Raw genomic sequence first — 16,312 nt, 5'->3', positions numbered from 1 at the left:
GCTGACATGAATCTGACAGCTATACAGCTATTTAAAATTTTTTTTCCTTCTATCTTAGAATTGATACAATTATCCTTTCCAATGCAGAAGAGTAGTAAAGGCCAGGTGATTGGGGTTAAGCTACTTCTCAAGGTCACACAGCTAGAAAATGTCTGAGGTCAGATTTAAACTCTACATCCTATCTCTAGGCCTATTTCTCTCTCCATTGAGTCACCCAGCTATTCCTGTAGCAGGTTTTTGTCAGATTAAAAAAAAATAGAAGATTCAGATAATGATCAGGAAATTAAATCTAAGCACTTTTGGCTCAATCTTTAAAGTTTTTAATGGGCAAAAGTAAAATATTATTTAAAAAAAATCAGCTACCATCTTTTATTATCTAGTTTGGTGTCTTATTATCATTTGCAAATAAGAGTTCATTATATTTATTCATTCAAAATCCACATTTGGCTGCCCTACTTTGGCATGAGACAGACATTTACTTGTGTCATTAGCACCCCCTGTAATTATCTGATAATTTTCAGTTAGCTGAAGAAGAGATAAGACATTTAGGAAACTTATATAATTATTGATTTGCTCACATTTTTATTCTTCCTATTTTAAAAGGAAAAAATTACTAAAAAGAAGTAAAATGAGTAATTGAAGTGATCTGTTTTGGAGAAAAGAAGATGAAAGGCATGTTCCTCCTTTCAATGAAGAGATAAGGTACTACAAGTAGAGAATTTGCATTTAGTGCCTGTTGTGGCCACCATGTTGATTTGTTGATGAGATTAGATTTTGAACTAGAAAGGAACTAGATTTTGAACTAGTAAGTCCAATCCCCTCATTTTTGTTTAACTAAAATAATGAATTTTAAAAGATATTTATGCCCAAATATAAACAGATTTTTACTTAAGATTTAAAATCAATTGAAAACAAAGGTCAAATGGCATGCCTTTCCTATTTTAATTCTATGCATTTATCAGAACATACCATATGGTGGATCTCCTTCAAATAATTCATGAACAAGGTTGTCAAAATCATAGGTTGTTTTCCGGAGGGTTGCTACTCCATACCCCGAACCTAACAGAACATCATCTTCGTGTTCATCTTCACGTTTCAAAATTCCTCCAAAAGCCCAAGTAAATGCAAATACAAAAATCTTATCGAGCATTATGCACAATTTTTCAGGATATCTCTGGAGAAACCACTTTGACTCTTCACGATTGAATTGTTTTTTGAAAGGCATACTAAAGTAGGGAATGAAAGGATTAGGAAGCAAAGAGAAGGCATGAAAGAATGATGGAGAAATCAACTTACTAATTTACTTAGATATATACTTCTGCTTAAAAATACCATCATTAAATATTTATGTGGAATTAAGAAAAAAACAATCAAAATATATTTACGAAAACTTAAGTTTGGCAATTATTTCTTATTCAAAAGGTAACATATTACATTAAAGGAATATTTGAATCTTTACAATTTCATCTCTTTTGATAACATTTGCAAATTTTGGGTTTTCTTTTCTTCTAAGATGAAACTTGATTTTTAAATATGCAAAAATGAGGCATCTTTGATTTTTTCAGTGCCAATAAAGGGAATTCCTGCTGTTCAGATTCTCTCTATCAATACATGTATGACCCCAATCAAATTGTTTACCATCTCCCAATACTCAGAGTTGGGATCTTAATTCAAGCCTTATTCAATCTCATTAGCTCAGTCTACTAACTCGAATCTATACTAATTTTAATGGTTTTTGTGTAAAAAGATAATAATTAAGAAAAAGTCACTATTTTGAATTTCTTTTTCCTAGCTTATAGAATTTCAGTTGGTAAGATGGTATTAAGGTCACTTAGTATATAACCTTTACCTGAACAGAATTCTTCCTGCAAAAGACTGTAGAAAAGGTCATCTAGTCTTCTCTTGAAAAGCAAAACTTGTTACCTTGTCAACTTATTACCAGAAGTTTTCTTTATGTTATACTGACACCCATCTCTCTGCAGCCTTTATTCATTGCATTACTTTGGGTCCCTTACTTCTTTTTTCTTTCTTTAAACATCTCTTACTTCTTTCTTATTTTTTGTTTTTGGTTTGATTTATCTAGACCTGATAGAGGAAGGTAGAGGTCTCCCACTAGTATAGCTTTACTGTCTATTTACTCCTTAAGCTCCAATAGTTTCTCCTTTAAAAATTTGGGTGCTCTACCATTTGGTGCATACAGGTTGAGTACTGATAATTCTTCATTTTCTATACTACCTTTTATCAGGATATAATTACCTTCCTTATCTCTTTTGTTCAGATCTATTTTTACTTTGACTTTGGCAGATATCATGGGTGAGACTCCTGCCATCTTGTTCTCAGTTGATGCTCAATAAATTCTTCTCCAGACTCTTTCCTTTACCCTGTGTATGTCTACCTGCCTCATGTGTGTTTCTCTGCCGCAGGCTTTTCCCATTCTCTCATCTACAACAGTAGACAACATATGGTAGGATTCGGGTGTTTATTTTTAATTTTTTAATTTTTAATTTAATTTAGTATATTTTTCCATGGTTACATGATTCATGTTCTTTCTGTCTCCTTCTCCCTTCCCCCTCTTGGAGCTGATGAGCAATTCCACTGGATTTTAAATATATGATTGTTCAAAACCTATTTTCACATTATTAATATTTATGATAGAGTGATCATTTAAAGTCAACATCATCAATCATATCCCCAAAGAACCATATGATCAATCATATGTTTTTCTTCTGTGTTTCTACTCTCACAGTTCATTCTCTGGTTATGGATAGTGTTCTTTTTTACAAGTCCCTCAAAATTGTCCTGGATCATTGCATTGTTGCTAGTAGAGAAGTCTATTGCATTCAATTGTGCCACAGTGTATCAGTCTCTGTACAATGTTCTACTGGTTTTGCTCCTTTTGCTCTGCATCTATTCCTGGAGGTCTTTCCTGTTCACATGAAATTGTTCCAGTTCATTATTCCTTTCAGCACAATAGTATTCCATCACCATCAGATGCTACAATTTGTTCAGTCATTTCTCAATCGATGGACACCCCTCATTTTCCAATTTTTCCCCATCACAAGGAGCTCAGCTATGAATATTTTTATACAAGTCTTTTTCCTTATTATCTCTTCCAGATACAAACACAGCAGTGGTATGGCTGGATCAAAGGGCAGGCAGACTTTTAAAGCCCTTTGGCCACATTTCCAAATTGCCTTCCAGAATGGTTGGATCAATTCACAACTTCACCAGTGATGTATTAGTGTACCAATTTTGCCACATCCTCTCCAACATTTATTACTTTCCTTTGCTGTCATATTGGCTGATCTGCTAGGTGGTACCTTAGAGTTGTTTTGATTTGAATTTCTCTAATTATAAGAGATTTAGAACACTTTTATGTGCTTATTAATAGTTTTGATTTCTTTATCTGAGAATTGCCTATTCATTTCCTTTGCCCATTTATCAATTGGGGAATGGCTTGATTTTTTTGTACAACTGACTTAGATCCTTATGAATTTGAGAAATTAGACCTTTGTCAGAGGTTTTTGTTATAAAGATCCCCCCCAATTTGTTGCTTCCCTTCTAGTTTTGTTGTACAAAACATTTCTAAATTAATGTAGTCAAAAATTATTCATTTTACATTTTATAATATTCTCCATTTCTTGCTTGGTCTTAAATTCTTTTCTTTCTCAAAGATCTGACAGATATATTATTCTATTTTCACAAGATTTTGGTTTTTAATCTACTCTGTTATCTGGTTCTGTTTTATGGGTGAGTTCATCCCATTCACATTCATAGTTATGATTATCACTAGTGTCTTCCCTATAATTTTGATTTCTTCTTTTAGTCTTGTCCTTTCTTCTTTCATTATTTCCTTCTATACCAGTGTTTTGCTTTTAATCAGTCCCTTTCTTCCCACCCCCTCCTTATTTTACTCCCCCCCCCACTCTCTCCCTTCTTATTCTACTCTTATTTTTCTTTAAGGTCTATTGATCACTGCCCCCCCCACCAAATTTTCCCTACCTTTTAATACTGCCTGCCCCCACTACCCCCTTCATTATTCCCTCTCAACTTCCCTTTAGGGCAAGATAGAATTCTATTATCTAATAGATCTGGTTGTTCTTCCTTCTCAGAACTGATTCCACTGAGAGTAAGGTTTAAGTATTATCTATTTCCATTTTCTTCTTCCCCTTCTTATTATAGTATTCCCTCCCCTTACCCCAACCATGTGCCTCTTTATGTGGTATAATTTATCCTATTTTTTCTTCCTTGAAGTTTCTCTTTGTACCATCTTCTTCTTTTGGTGCCCTCCCCAGTTATTTTTTTTTTTACATATTATCTTGAACAACTTAAAACCACAATCTCTGCCTATTCTTCTATCTATTATGATAATGAAAACAATTTTTAAAAGTTACAAATACCATTTTTCCACATTGGAGCATAAACAATTTGACCTTACTAAAGCCCTTAATTTTTTCCCCACCTTTTTTGTTTACCTTTTCATGTTTCTCTTGAATTTTGTATTTGAACATCAAATTTTCCATTTAGTACTGGTGTTTTCTTTAGGAATGCTTGGAAATCTTCTGTTATGTTAAATGCCCATACTTTTCCATGAAAGTATATAGTCAGTTTTAATGGGTAGGTGATTCTTAGTTAGAGGCCCAATTCTCTTGCTTTCCTAAATATCATATTCCAAATCTTGTGGTCCTTTAGTGTGGAGGCTACCTGATCCTGTATAATCCTAAATGGGACTCCTTGATACATGAATTATTTCTTTCTGGCCTATTGAAATGTTTTCTCCTTGGCCTAGAAGCTCTTGAAGTTGGTTATAACATTCCTGGGGGTTGTCTTTTGGGGACTTAATGTAGGTGGTGATCTATGGATCCTTTTGATGTCTATTTTGCCCCCTTATTCAAGAACATCAAGGCAGTTTTCTTGGATAATTTCTTGTAATATAATGTCAAGGCTTTTATTTTGTTCCAGGCTTTCAAGTAGACTAATAATTCTCAAATTGTCTCTCCAGGATTTGTTTTCCAGGTCAGTTGTCTTTTCAATGAGATATTTCATATTTCTTCTATTTTTTCATTCTTTTGATTTTGCTTTATTAATTTTTGCTGTCTTGTGAGAGCATTAGTTTCTAATTGCCAATTCTATTCTGTAAGGACTGATTTTTAGCTAAGATCTTTTGATTTTTTTTTTGTTTAGTCTATCCTGCTTTTCATAGCTTCTAGCAGGTCAGTTCTGGTCTCCAATTTGGTTATTACTTCATTTGATTTCTGTGCCTCTTTTCCCATATGGGCAATTTTGTCTTTTAATCTGTTATTTTCTTTTTTTGTATTACTTTCATTTCTTTTTCCCACTTTTCTTCCATTTTTCTTCTATCTTTCTTAGTTGTCTCTTGAACTCCCTTTTGAGTTCCTCGAGAGCTTGTGACCAATTTCCTTTTTTTTTGGGGGGGGGCAGAGTTTGAATATGTTTATTTGCTTTTCATTCTATGCTATTGCTTCTATATTTTGCTCTTTTTCTTCATAGAAATTATACAGGGTCAAGAGTTTATTTTTTAATTTTTAATTTTATTTAATTTTATTATTTTTGCTGCTGTTTATTTCTTTTGCCAGTAGTAGATTGGGATTCCTGCATGTTGAATGCTGTCTTAGCTTCTGTTTTGCAGGACTTTGCCTTGGTAGCATTTTTTACTTCCCAGTCAGAAGCCCGAGTGAGGAGAGGTAATGTGATGTTCTTTGTGCCCTGTGCTTTAAAGCATTTATCCCTGAGGCTATCTTTCAGCCCCTACTGTTTCGGCTGTGTCTAGTCCTGTATCTGCCCAATCTCTGCACCATGCTTGGCTGCTCATGCTCCATGCTTTTCAGCCTCAGGTCTCAATTCTTGCGGCCAAGGCATTACACTGCCCTCAGGGAATAAGTCTATGGTGCTTTCAGCCAGCCCCTAATAATTTAGAGATTGCTCTGCCCCTCACTCTGACTCTGGAGTGTGAAGTGGTGTGGGGGAGGGGTGATCAGCTTGCCCTTTGATAAGTACAGTTTCACCTTATAGCTTGGCAATCCCCAAACACTGCCTACCTTTAAGGCTGTATCCTGTGGGAGAGACCCTTTACTCATCTGATTTTGATTTCTGTCCCTTTGAGATGCTTTGTAATGATCAGTAGGAAGGAGATTCAGAAGGTTCCTGCTACCAAGCTGTCATATTAGCTCTGCCTCTCCTCTCAACTATTCTTTTAAAGCACAACTCTGAACACATCACTTCCTTTCTTGAGAATCTCCAGTGACTATCTGTTGCCTCGAGGCTAAAATTTAAACTCCTCACCTTAGCATTCAGAAATCTTCACAATTTAGTTGCAAATTTATTTTTCACTTTTCCCCTTCACCAAGTGTGTATTCTTTTCAAGTTATATGTAATTTCCAAACTTGCCATTCAATTTTCCATCTCTCTGCCTCTTTATAGGTTATTCCCATGACACTCCTTTTTCACTGCTCTCCTTCCCAATTCCTTATGTTCATTTCAGTCTATGTGTTATCTATTTCAGGACATCTTTCCTGATCTCTCTAGTCTTCTTTCCTTCCTCACAAATATCATGTATATAACTCTTTACATATTACATCTTTCCAATGGAATATAAACTCTTGGAGATGGGAAACAATTAAAATTTTTTTGGCTTTTTATAGAGCTAATGTTGTACCTGCTATGTATATAATAGATCCTTGTTGGATTGATTAGTCAAGGAAAAGTATAGTATGCTCACTCAGTACTTCACTTGTTCTACAAACTATGCTTTGATGAACACAGCCTAAGATGATTTTAAAAATCCAACATGAGAATTTGCATTTATGTTAATTAAATTTCATCTAAATGAATTTGGCCAGGGGATTAAGGTGAAGAAGAAGACTAGGATCCAGGATTTAAGTTCCTTGAAAAGCAAGGGAGAAAAACTTGAGGACCAGTTGTTTAGCTGTCTTAAGCACTTGGATAGTATGATAAATTTGAATAGAAATAGAAAGGGCGAGGAATGATGGTGGTAGAAGACCTAGAAGTGGCCACAGAGTATATCTATTCTTTTTTTTTTCTTGGATCATGGTGTCAGATGATATGAAAATGGAAGGGTGGGGAGGAAAAGTGGGAATACTGGGAAGGAAGGTCATAGAAAATGTCTTTCGGTTAGGGGTAGCATAGAGATCTCTGTGAGCACCAAAACAATGGATGGTACAGGAAAAGGAGAGTTCTTAGATGAAGGGGAGTTATTAACAATACAATGAGTTTTAGGGAATATACTGGAAGAGCTAGGTAGAGTTGGATTAGGGCTATAGTGGTTGGGGATGGGGATGAGAAAATGGAAAGTCATAGTAGGGGAAGGAAATGGTTTTTCTTGGGGAGCTAGGGATTCTGTATCACTGGAATTGGGAGGGCTGTGGGATAGGCTATAGTATATTTTGACTAGGGCACAGTGCTTCATTCTCATTAGTTTTGTGTTGGTAGAAGGATCAAATAGTTCTTCTTTAAGTACTAGGTAAGAAGGGAGCTTACGCCAACTCTTAGTTCTTTCTTTGTTGAAATCCTGGAAACAAGAGGTACACTGTCTGAGTCTTTAGTCCTGAACTTGGTCCTTTTGGTAGGAGCTTGGTGTTGGATAGTTCTGTTCTAGAGTTTAGGGGTCATATGACAAAGGTACTGATGCTGGAGGGGAAGGTGGCTGTTGATAAGAGCCCAGAGGAGAGTAATCAATTTGAAGGAACTAGGCCTTTTTAAGCACTAGAGGAAATATTTTGGGAGAAAATGATATTGTTTTCGGGTATTTGAAGGACTGATACATGATGGAGGGGTTTCTAACAATTAGATTTATCCCAAAGAGGAATGGACTGCCTTAAGAGGTAACTGGCTCTCCTTCACTGGAGATCTTTAAGCAAAAGCTAAATGATGACTTGTTGGATATTTTATAAAGATAATTAACAGGTTGGTCCAAATGGGTCTCTAGTTTTCCTTATAAATCTGAGATTCTGTGATCCTGGCTTTGGTTTACTTGACTCAGGACTCTTCCCTGACTAATTCTTCTGGCCACAGAGTTTAATAAGGAAGGACCTGACTTCTCTTGGATATAGTCTAGATGAAAATGGACTGAAGAAGAGTAACAAGACAATGCTTTTTTGAATAACATTTCACAACACTTATTAGAAGCATGCTTTAAAAATAAAACTACTAAATAACCTGGAAATGGATTCTTGGTTACATAGATATTACAAAGGGTTTCAGATAGGATAGTGTTTCTTATAAAGGTTCTTCGAGTTATTCAAATAATAAAAAAAAATATTCCCTAAGTCCTTTAAAAAATCCCTACCTCATGTCTAAGAATTGATACTAAGTATCAGTTCCAAGGCAAGAAGAGTGGTAAGGACTAAGCAGTGGGGGTTAAGTCACTTGCCCAGGGTCACACAGCTAGGAAGTACTGAGGGCAGATTTGAACCCAGGACCTCTCAGTTTCATACTTGGCTCTCTATCCATTGAGCCACCTACCTGTCCCTCTTAATTGCTTAAAGCATGCTCCCTTCTCCTCTTTTTAATGGGGTCAGTTCTTTGGTGTACTTTTTAATGTTATCTTTATTTGATTCTTATCTTTGAATGATTCTAAAATGATCCATTATACTGATATTTATTAACAAGTATGACCGTACATAGCATACACAGAATATGTTACATAGAAAACAAATATATACTGATTAACAATTTAATTATTTGTAATAGTTATCTAATTTAGAGGTAGATTTTTATAGGGCATGCAACAATCAGCTTGTATAGACTCTAGAGAGCCTATTGTTTAATTTTCATTGTGAGCATTTATATCTAAGAAATTTAGCAAACGATATAATCAGGGCTTCATTTATTGTTTTTTTAATTGTCTAAACTTCAGAAAGTGATGGAGAAGATGCTAACAATGCAGATTAAACTTTAAAATGTGGTTATGCATACATTTCTGCTCCTCCAACTCCACTCCAGCTGGTTGTTAAATGTATTTACTAGCACATTTTTATTTATAAGCAAAACTGATATTACTTTCTCAGGACTTCGTGATATATATAGGTGATAGTAATAGGTGATAGTAAATAAAATTCTTTTCTTCTCATGTGGCCCTAATAGATCCATTTCCCTAAACACCAAAGGAAACTAGGAATCATTTGATACACTGCAATTATAATTTAATAAAATAGTTAATACGATTATTTAATAAGGTCCTAAGACATCTAGGTGTCACAGCAGATAGAGCACTGGTACTGGGGTCAGGAAGACACAACTTCTTGAGTTGAAATTTGGCCTCAGACACTTGCTGGCTGGGTGACCCTAGGCAAGTCATTTAACCTTCTTTGCCTCTGTTCCCTCATCTGTAAAATGAGCTGGAGAAGGAAATGGCAAATCATTCCAGTATCTTTATCAAGAAAACTCCAAATGGGGTTAGGAATAGTCAGACATGACTGAAATGACTGAACAACAACAACAACAAAGACTAGAGTAATCTCAAAAGAATTCATGATGATTTATTTGTTTTTCATAAAGAGATCCTGACCCAATGAATTCAAACAGAATTCAATGAACTCTTTATTACAGCAATAACTAGACTTAATAATTGAAAGATTTCTTTGATAATTATGCAAAAGACTGATAAAACTATGGTAAACCAATCTGAAATAGATGCTTTGAGTATACTGATTCATCACAAAATAAATCTGTGACTGACCTTTTTTTTTCTTTAAGCTCTGTAGGTCTATATTGAACAGAATATTTCATTGTCCTTTTTGCTGGAGTTAGATCCAACTCAGTAGCTGGAAAAAGGGAAATAAAAATATTGTTTTTTAGCTGTCAATAGATTTTCCATCATTTAAGTTGCAAACCAAAAACTATGACCATTTAAGTTTCAAAATGTGGTGAATACATTTGTAAAAACCCCACTGCTCTAGATTTGCCTTTTTAGACTGATAAAGGAGTTAACAAGATGATCCAGTAGTATTTGTGGGAAAGGGAATATTTCTTTTCCAGCTGTCTATCTTTTTATACTCATCCAAAGTATATATCTTTCTAGATTACAGAATGAGGTACTTGAGAAGCAAATGGTTTGAGATAATATATGTTATAGTAAATCTTATATCAGGCCCCTGAAGTTGAAAGGTCCCACTTCCTATATATTAGAAGTACTACGCAGTCCTGTGTCTGGGGTCTGAGCCAGAGATTCTATCCAGGCTTTTTTGAATTTTCTTTTTTCTTAAAAATCCCCAGGAATGTGTTCCTTTCACAGATTCTGGCTTATAGGAAAATTTGAAGATGATTCTTTTTGAGCATAAGACAAAAAATACCTGTAGGGATGGGGAAGGGTGGATAGTTTGATGAACCATCTCTTAATTAGCTATTTGCTAATCTAAGAAGTTTTAGAATGTTTAAGGGAGGGGTTGAATAATGAGGTCAAGATTCAGGGTCTCTGGTCACTTGAGAGGGACATTGACCTTTATGTCACTTTGTTGTTTATGATGTTGGCCTAACCAATAAACAGATATAATCAATACATTGATATTTTCCCTCCAAAATCAGTCTCTCAAGATAATTTTAATCATAACGGGGTTAAGTGACTTTCCCAAGGTCACACAGCTGGGAAGTGTCTGGGACCAGATTTGAAGGAAAGTCCTCCTGAATCCAGGTCTGGTGCTTTATTCACTGTGCCACCTAGCTGCCCCTAGAGATATTCTTTAGGACTTAAAATGTTTTCCTTCTCTTCATAGCCTTTTGGTTCCAGAATACATTTTGCTGGAATCATTAGCCATTTTTTAACAATACAGTAGTTTTTCCTAAATTGTGGTTTTTATGTATCCTTGACGTTCCATGAGAAATTGTTGTTATTTTTCTCTCACAGATCATTACAGCACAAAAGAATGGGCTGAAGTATATTAGTAGGACAGCCAGAAGTTAGTGCCACAGTTTGGCTGTAACTGAGATTATATATATATATACACAAAATATTATATTATTATTTATACTGTATATTATATATTTATTTAATTTATATATTTCACACATTTATTTATTTTATAATTTATACTCACATATAATTTATATATAATATACAATATTTAAAAATATAATATGTAACATTATATATTTATATATAAAATCTCAGTTATATATTTACATATGATGTAGATATAGATACAGATGATGGATGTGATAGATCACATATATTATTCTGACACATATGCTAATATATATTTATAAAACTTTGATAATAGCAATAATGATTATAATGATAATAAATTATATGCTAGCTATTATACATATAATTATAGCTATTATATGCTATTATAGTCACTGTGCTAAATTCTTTATAATTATCTCATTTGGTTTTTACAGCAACCTTGTTGGTTGGGGGGAGGTAGGTGCTATTAACATCCCCATTTTACTGATAAGGAAACTGAGGGAAACAGAGGCTAAAAGATTATCTGAGGTTCCAAGGCTAGTAAGTATCTTAAGGCCAGATTGGAACTCAGGTCATCTCTTGACTCCATGCCCAGATAGCTGGGGGGTTTTACATTTGCTCCTGGAATTGGGGTGGCCCCTTGTATTCGGGTTCTTTAGGCTTAGATTAAGTTTAGGGTTTTTAGGAATCATGATAGAAGGTTTCCCCTTGGATAGAATAGTGATAACATGGGACCATGGGACCAGGAGTTACGGGAATAAGTAAACAGCATGCAATTGAGTTATGTAATGTAATATCTGATATAAATCATTGAGGGACTCTCCTGGTCATTTATTCTGGCCCAGGAGGGGTCTTTTTTCCGCTGCACACTGAAGAAATTAAGGCAGGTTTTTGAAAAATCTTATTCTGATCAAAGGAGCTTTTGGTTCTGCTCATTCCCCCTAAACAGAGTTTCTTCTTTCACAGTCTACCTGTGTGTCTGTCTAATCATCCTGTCTGTGTTTTCATACCTTTGTGGAATGCAGGATTTCTAAAGGAGATGATGCAGTCAGCTGGAAAGATTGCTGAAGTCAAAGAGCTGAGAATGCTAGGAAAGATGACATTTCATACTTGAAGCAATTTCCCTAGTAAGCAGGACTAACTTCCCCAAATTAAAAGGGGGAAAATTGAGCAAAGTTGATAGAATTAAGACGGCAAGTGGTTAATTGTGAGAACTCAGTGAACCACACTGCCTCCATCCTGTGACTCAATTCTGGGGCTAGCTCAGTTTCCTTTCTAGTCAATAAAGGACCAAGTCCAAATTCTGCCTTGTGAAAACTTTATTCAATTGTGGTTATTAGGGGAAATTTTATTGCACTGTTTGAACCTAGTCCTGCTTGGTGGGGAAGCTGGACCATCTGTACTCACTGTTTAGAGACTCTTAACCAAGGACCCAGGTTATGTTGCCCAGAAACACAGACAAATCCCAAGAGTGTTGTAAGGAGTTTTTTGATAATTGCACATCTACATGTCTTATCTGAAAACTGACCCTCTTCTGATCAATCAGTTACTGTTTCCATGTTCCTTTTTTGACACTTAAACTGCACTTTGTAACTTGAGTCCATTTTCTAACTGCCTTATGATGTAATTTTAATTTGCCATAGAAACCAACTAGCTGGCTAACTGCTTCTCCCACCCATACTACCTCCTCCCATTTATAACATCATCTCTTTTTCCTCCCCTATCCCCATGGTTAGAATTCTGGGTCTGGAGTTAGGAAGATCTGACAAATCACTTCTGCTCTGTCTGCCTCAGTTTCCTCAATAAAAACAGGCATAATAATAATAGTTACACCTCAGGACTATTGTGAGAATTAAATGAAATAATATTTACAAAGCACTTAGCACAGTGACTTACACATAGTAGGCGCTTAATAAAAATGTCATTCCTTCCTCCCTTGAGAATAGAATACTTCCTTATGATAAATATACTCAGGCAAAATAAATCAAGGCTCTAGTGACCTCTGACAATAGATGCCTCATTCAGTGACTATAGGCTCCCACCTTTTCGCCTACACTGAAAGCATCACTAATCAGAATTCTGAAGTCTTTCAGCGTCTCCTTTTACATTGAGGAGAGATGAGTAGAAAATCCTGTCCCTACCACTACCACAATTTTCCTTTGAGTTTGGGACAATGGATGGAGGTGAACCACCTATGGTGCTTCTCCTGGTGCTACAAATGACATTGCCCGGAATCCATTTATATAAGTTTTTCCTAGTTTCTGTGAATTCTTCATGTTCAAAATTTCTTATGGTATATTCATAGATCATTATATGAATAGACCACAATTTGTCCAGCTATTCACCAAATGATGAGGACTTCTTTCTTTCACATTCTTTTCTGTAACAAAAAAGTGTTTCTATTATTATTTTTTAAATATGGACCTATCCATTTGGCTTTTACTTCCTTTAGAGTATATGCCAAGCAGTGGCATTATGGGGTCAAAGAATCTGAACAGTTTGATAAGTTTTTTAGTCCCAAGATTCTTCCTTGGAATGATCAGATGAGTTCACAGTCCCAATAAGGGTACATAGATCATAGGAAAATAGATACAGAGATGAAAAGCACTTCAAAAATCACACAATTCAATCTCTTCATTTTACAGATAAGGAATTAGAGGCCTAAGGAATATGCCCAATTCCACTCATGGAGTTAAATAGCAGAGGCAAGATAGAAACTAAGACCTCTGGTTCAAATCCAATGTTCTTGTTGTTTTAATATTTTGTCATCTTTATCAATTTGATGGGTTTAAAGTGAAACCTTAGAGTTGTTTTCATTGGAATGTCTTTTATTGTTGATGATTGGATCATTCTTTCTTGTGGTTGCTGAGAGCTGGCATTTTTACTTTTGAAATCTGCCTACTCATATACTTTCTCCTCTTATTGTGAATAAGGGAATGGCCAAAAGCAAAGCAAATCTGAAGTTTGAAGGGATGCCTCAGAAAAGGGCAAATGGAACCTTCAGGACCTGCAGGGGATGGGAGAGTTCCAGGAAGATTAAAAAAACTGTTGGAACCAGAAAGATTTTTTTCTTCTTATCTAGGACTCTGAGGAAGCTGGATGGGAGAAGTACTCATCTCAAATCCCTTTGGCTGAACTGAACTGAATGAAGTTCTTCATGCCCAACTGAAGACAACCTTTGGAATAGAGAATCTATATTTTTTTCCTTTAGGGGATCTTAGAGCCATATTCCTTCATTCACATTATCCACTGAGGAATGCCTCATTCTTATATTATTCACCAGTTCTCCATTTATATTGAACCAGTGATTTCATCGATATGGGGAACTCTTATTGGGGTAATTTCCTTTACCAGTATAGGCTGACAGATGACTTGCCCAAAGTCATACAGCCAATATGCATTAGAATCAAGTTTTAAGACCTTTAGCAGAAATATTTGTTTCTAACATTTCCCTCAATTAACTGCTTCTTTTCTTTTTTTTTTTAATATGTATTGCTTTCCCTCATTATAGGATTTTGTTATACAATCTTTATCTCAGCATTATCCTTAGACTAAAATCGATCTACCATGTCTCCTAGACCTTTGATCCTGTCGAAAGAGTCTTGACTTTGGGGTAACTTTTGAATTAATTCATTTGGCTCAGATCAATGACACATTTCTTGCCTCCATGGCCATTCTCCCCCACCTGGATTTAAATTTTAGCTGCTTTTTTGGAAATACATTCTCTGCTTTGCTATCTTTTAACAGCTGATAAGCCACTATCATTCTCTGACCACTAGTCTATATTCTCAATATATTCCTATATTATAAACATGCTATATTTAATTATTTAGGCATTTGAACATTTCTAGACAACATTATTATATGGAATGAATGTTTTATTCTAGATTTAATCCTTCCTGCTACAAAGTTCTGCACTAGATACTACAAGATGATGGTACTAATTAATTCTGTTACTAAATCTATTGTTCTTGTCTCTCAGTCAAGCATGTATTGTATCTTCTTATAATACTATATCCATATTCTGGAGTCTCTGATTTAAGACTCACACATTAATTACTATCTCTTCCTCTCTTCAATTTTATCTCTGAATATTTCTCAGAGAGTCTGTTTATTTGAGTTGGGTAAATCTGCTTTTGTTCTCTTGCATCAATTTAGCTTCTCCTTTTCTGCTTTTCATGGACCATATAATCTTCTTGAGATATTTTTCACTATCCTTTATTTTTGTCCACGTCTAACTCTGAAACATAGCTCAGTCTTCTTCCCTAAAGAACCCCATCTGATCACTTTCAAGCTTCATCTTTTATGTATAATCTCATTATTCATGTTTTTAATTTGCAATTTTTCCAACTTGTGCTATTGACACATTGCACCCTATATAAGCTTTATCATTTAAATGTAATATTCTATCTTCCCAACCAGAATGCAAAGTCTTTGTTGGGAGAAGTATGTTTTCAATTCAATTCAATTTCAATTCAAGAAAATCACATGACCTCATTAAGATCATTTGGAAAAAATATTCTACTTACATTTACCAAAGGCTCCACTTTTTTCCATGAAATTAAAAAAAGAATCAAGAATCCTGCATAGATTGATTAAAATTGATATACTATGAACATAAAATGTCTGTTCATTATTATGAGACCTTAAAAACAATAGACCTTCTTCCACACTTTTTTCAAACAATCTTTCAAGATTGGCTATGCCATGTGGTGGAAGAAGTTTTGAAACTTTTTCAAGCCATGACATAACATACGGCTTCCATCCTAGTTCATCAGGATCCTAGAAATAAAAAAGTACATGGGATCAGAGACTAGATTTGTATTTTTCATAATGTATCATTAATAAATGACAATCTGCATAAAATGGTTTCTTAATTATATGAGTGCTTTCTGTTTTCCAAGAAAAGTTAGGAAAATCTTTATGACTTTTATATTCGCTTTATATTTTCTAATGGTGGTTTGGATGTGACTTTTCTCTCTATTCCTTTTTCCTCCTTCCTTAATTTATTTTCATTGGTAGAAGTGGACTGAAACACAGGCCAGAAAAGGCAGATTATCATAGAAAGTCCAGTAGACAATATACTTGGTGCCAATGATCTTGTTCTGCTTTCTGTCAGTGTGCTCCACCAATTGATTCCTTAGTAGAGACTGCTTCTAGACTCGTCTACTCTTTACTCCTTCCAAAGATCAATTCTCAGTCAAATTGTGAAGTAGGCAGAGTTGTTTTTTCCTGCACATGTAGATGCCAAATTTTATTTGCCTTTTACCCCTTCAGTGTCTCCTTTCCCCCACTTTCCATCCACTGAAGTCCAGTGCCTTCATACAGTTTCTTTCCTCCCCTCTATCCAAACATATTCTTAGATTGTCA

The 16,312-nt window shown here is 35.0% G+C and overlaps 1 protein-coding gene across 3 annotated transcripts in view; it reads right to left on the bottom strand.

Annotated features, from left to right (window-relative positions):
• DNAH14 (dynein axonemal heavy chain 14) overlaps positions 1-16,312 on the bottom strand; it is a 433,094-nt gene that overhangs the window by 189,612 nt on the left and 227,170 nt on the right. For all 3 annotated transcript variants that reach the window (XR_008916229.1, XM_056815999.1, XM_056816000.1), the window contains exons 42-44: positions 15,472-15,724; positions 9,719-9,803; positions 970-1,226 (exon numbers count right to left, since the gene is read on the bottom strand). Coding sequence is in view for 2 of the 3 variants with exons in the window: in XM_056815999.1 (XP_056671977.1) it covers positions 970-1,226; positions 9,719-9,803; positions 15,472-15,724 (595 nt within the window). In the remaining variant the exon portion in view is untranslated. The remainder of the gene's footprint in view (positions 1-969; positions 1,227-9,718; positions 9,804-15,471; positions 15,725-16,312) is intronic.

The sequence above is a fragment of the Monodelphis domestica genome, chromosome 2 (genome assembly GCF_027887165.1).
Source record: "Monodelphis domestica isolate mMonDom1 chromosome 2, mMonDom1.pri, whole genome shotgun sequence".
Taxonomy (NCBI): Eukaryota; Metazoa; Chordata; class Mammalia; order Didelphimorphia; family Didelphidae; genus Monodelphis; species Monodelphis domestica.
Note: the sequence above shows the minus strand (reverse complement) of the source record. Positions and strands in the feature narration are given on the sequence as shown.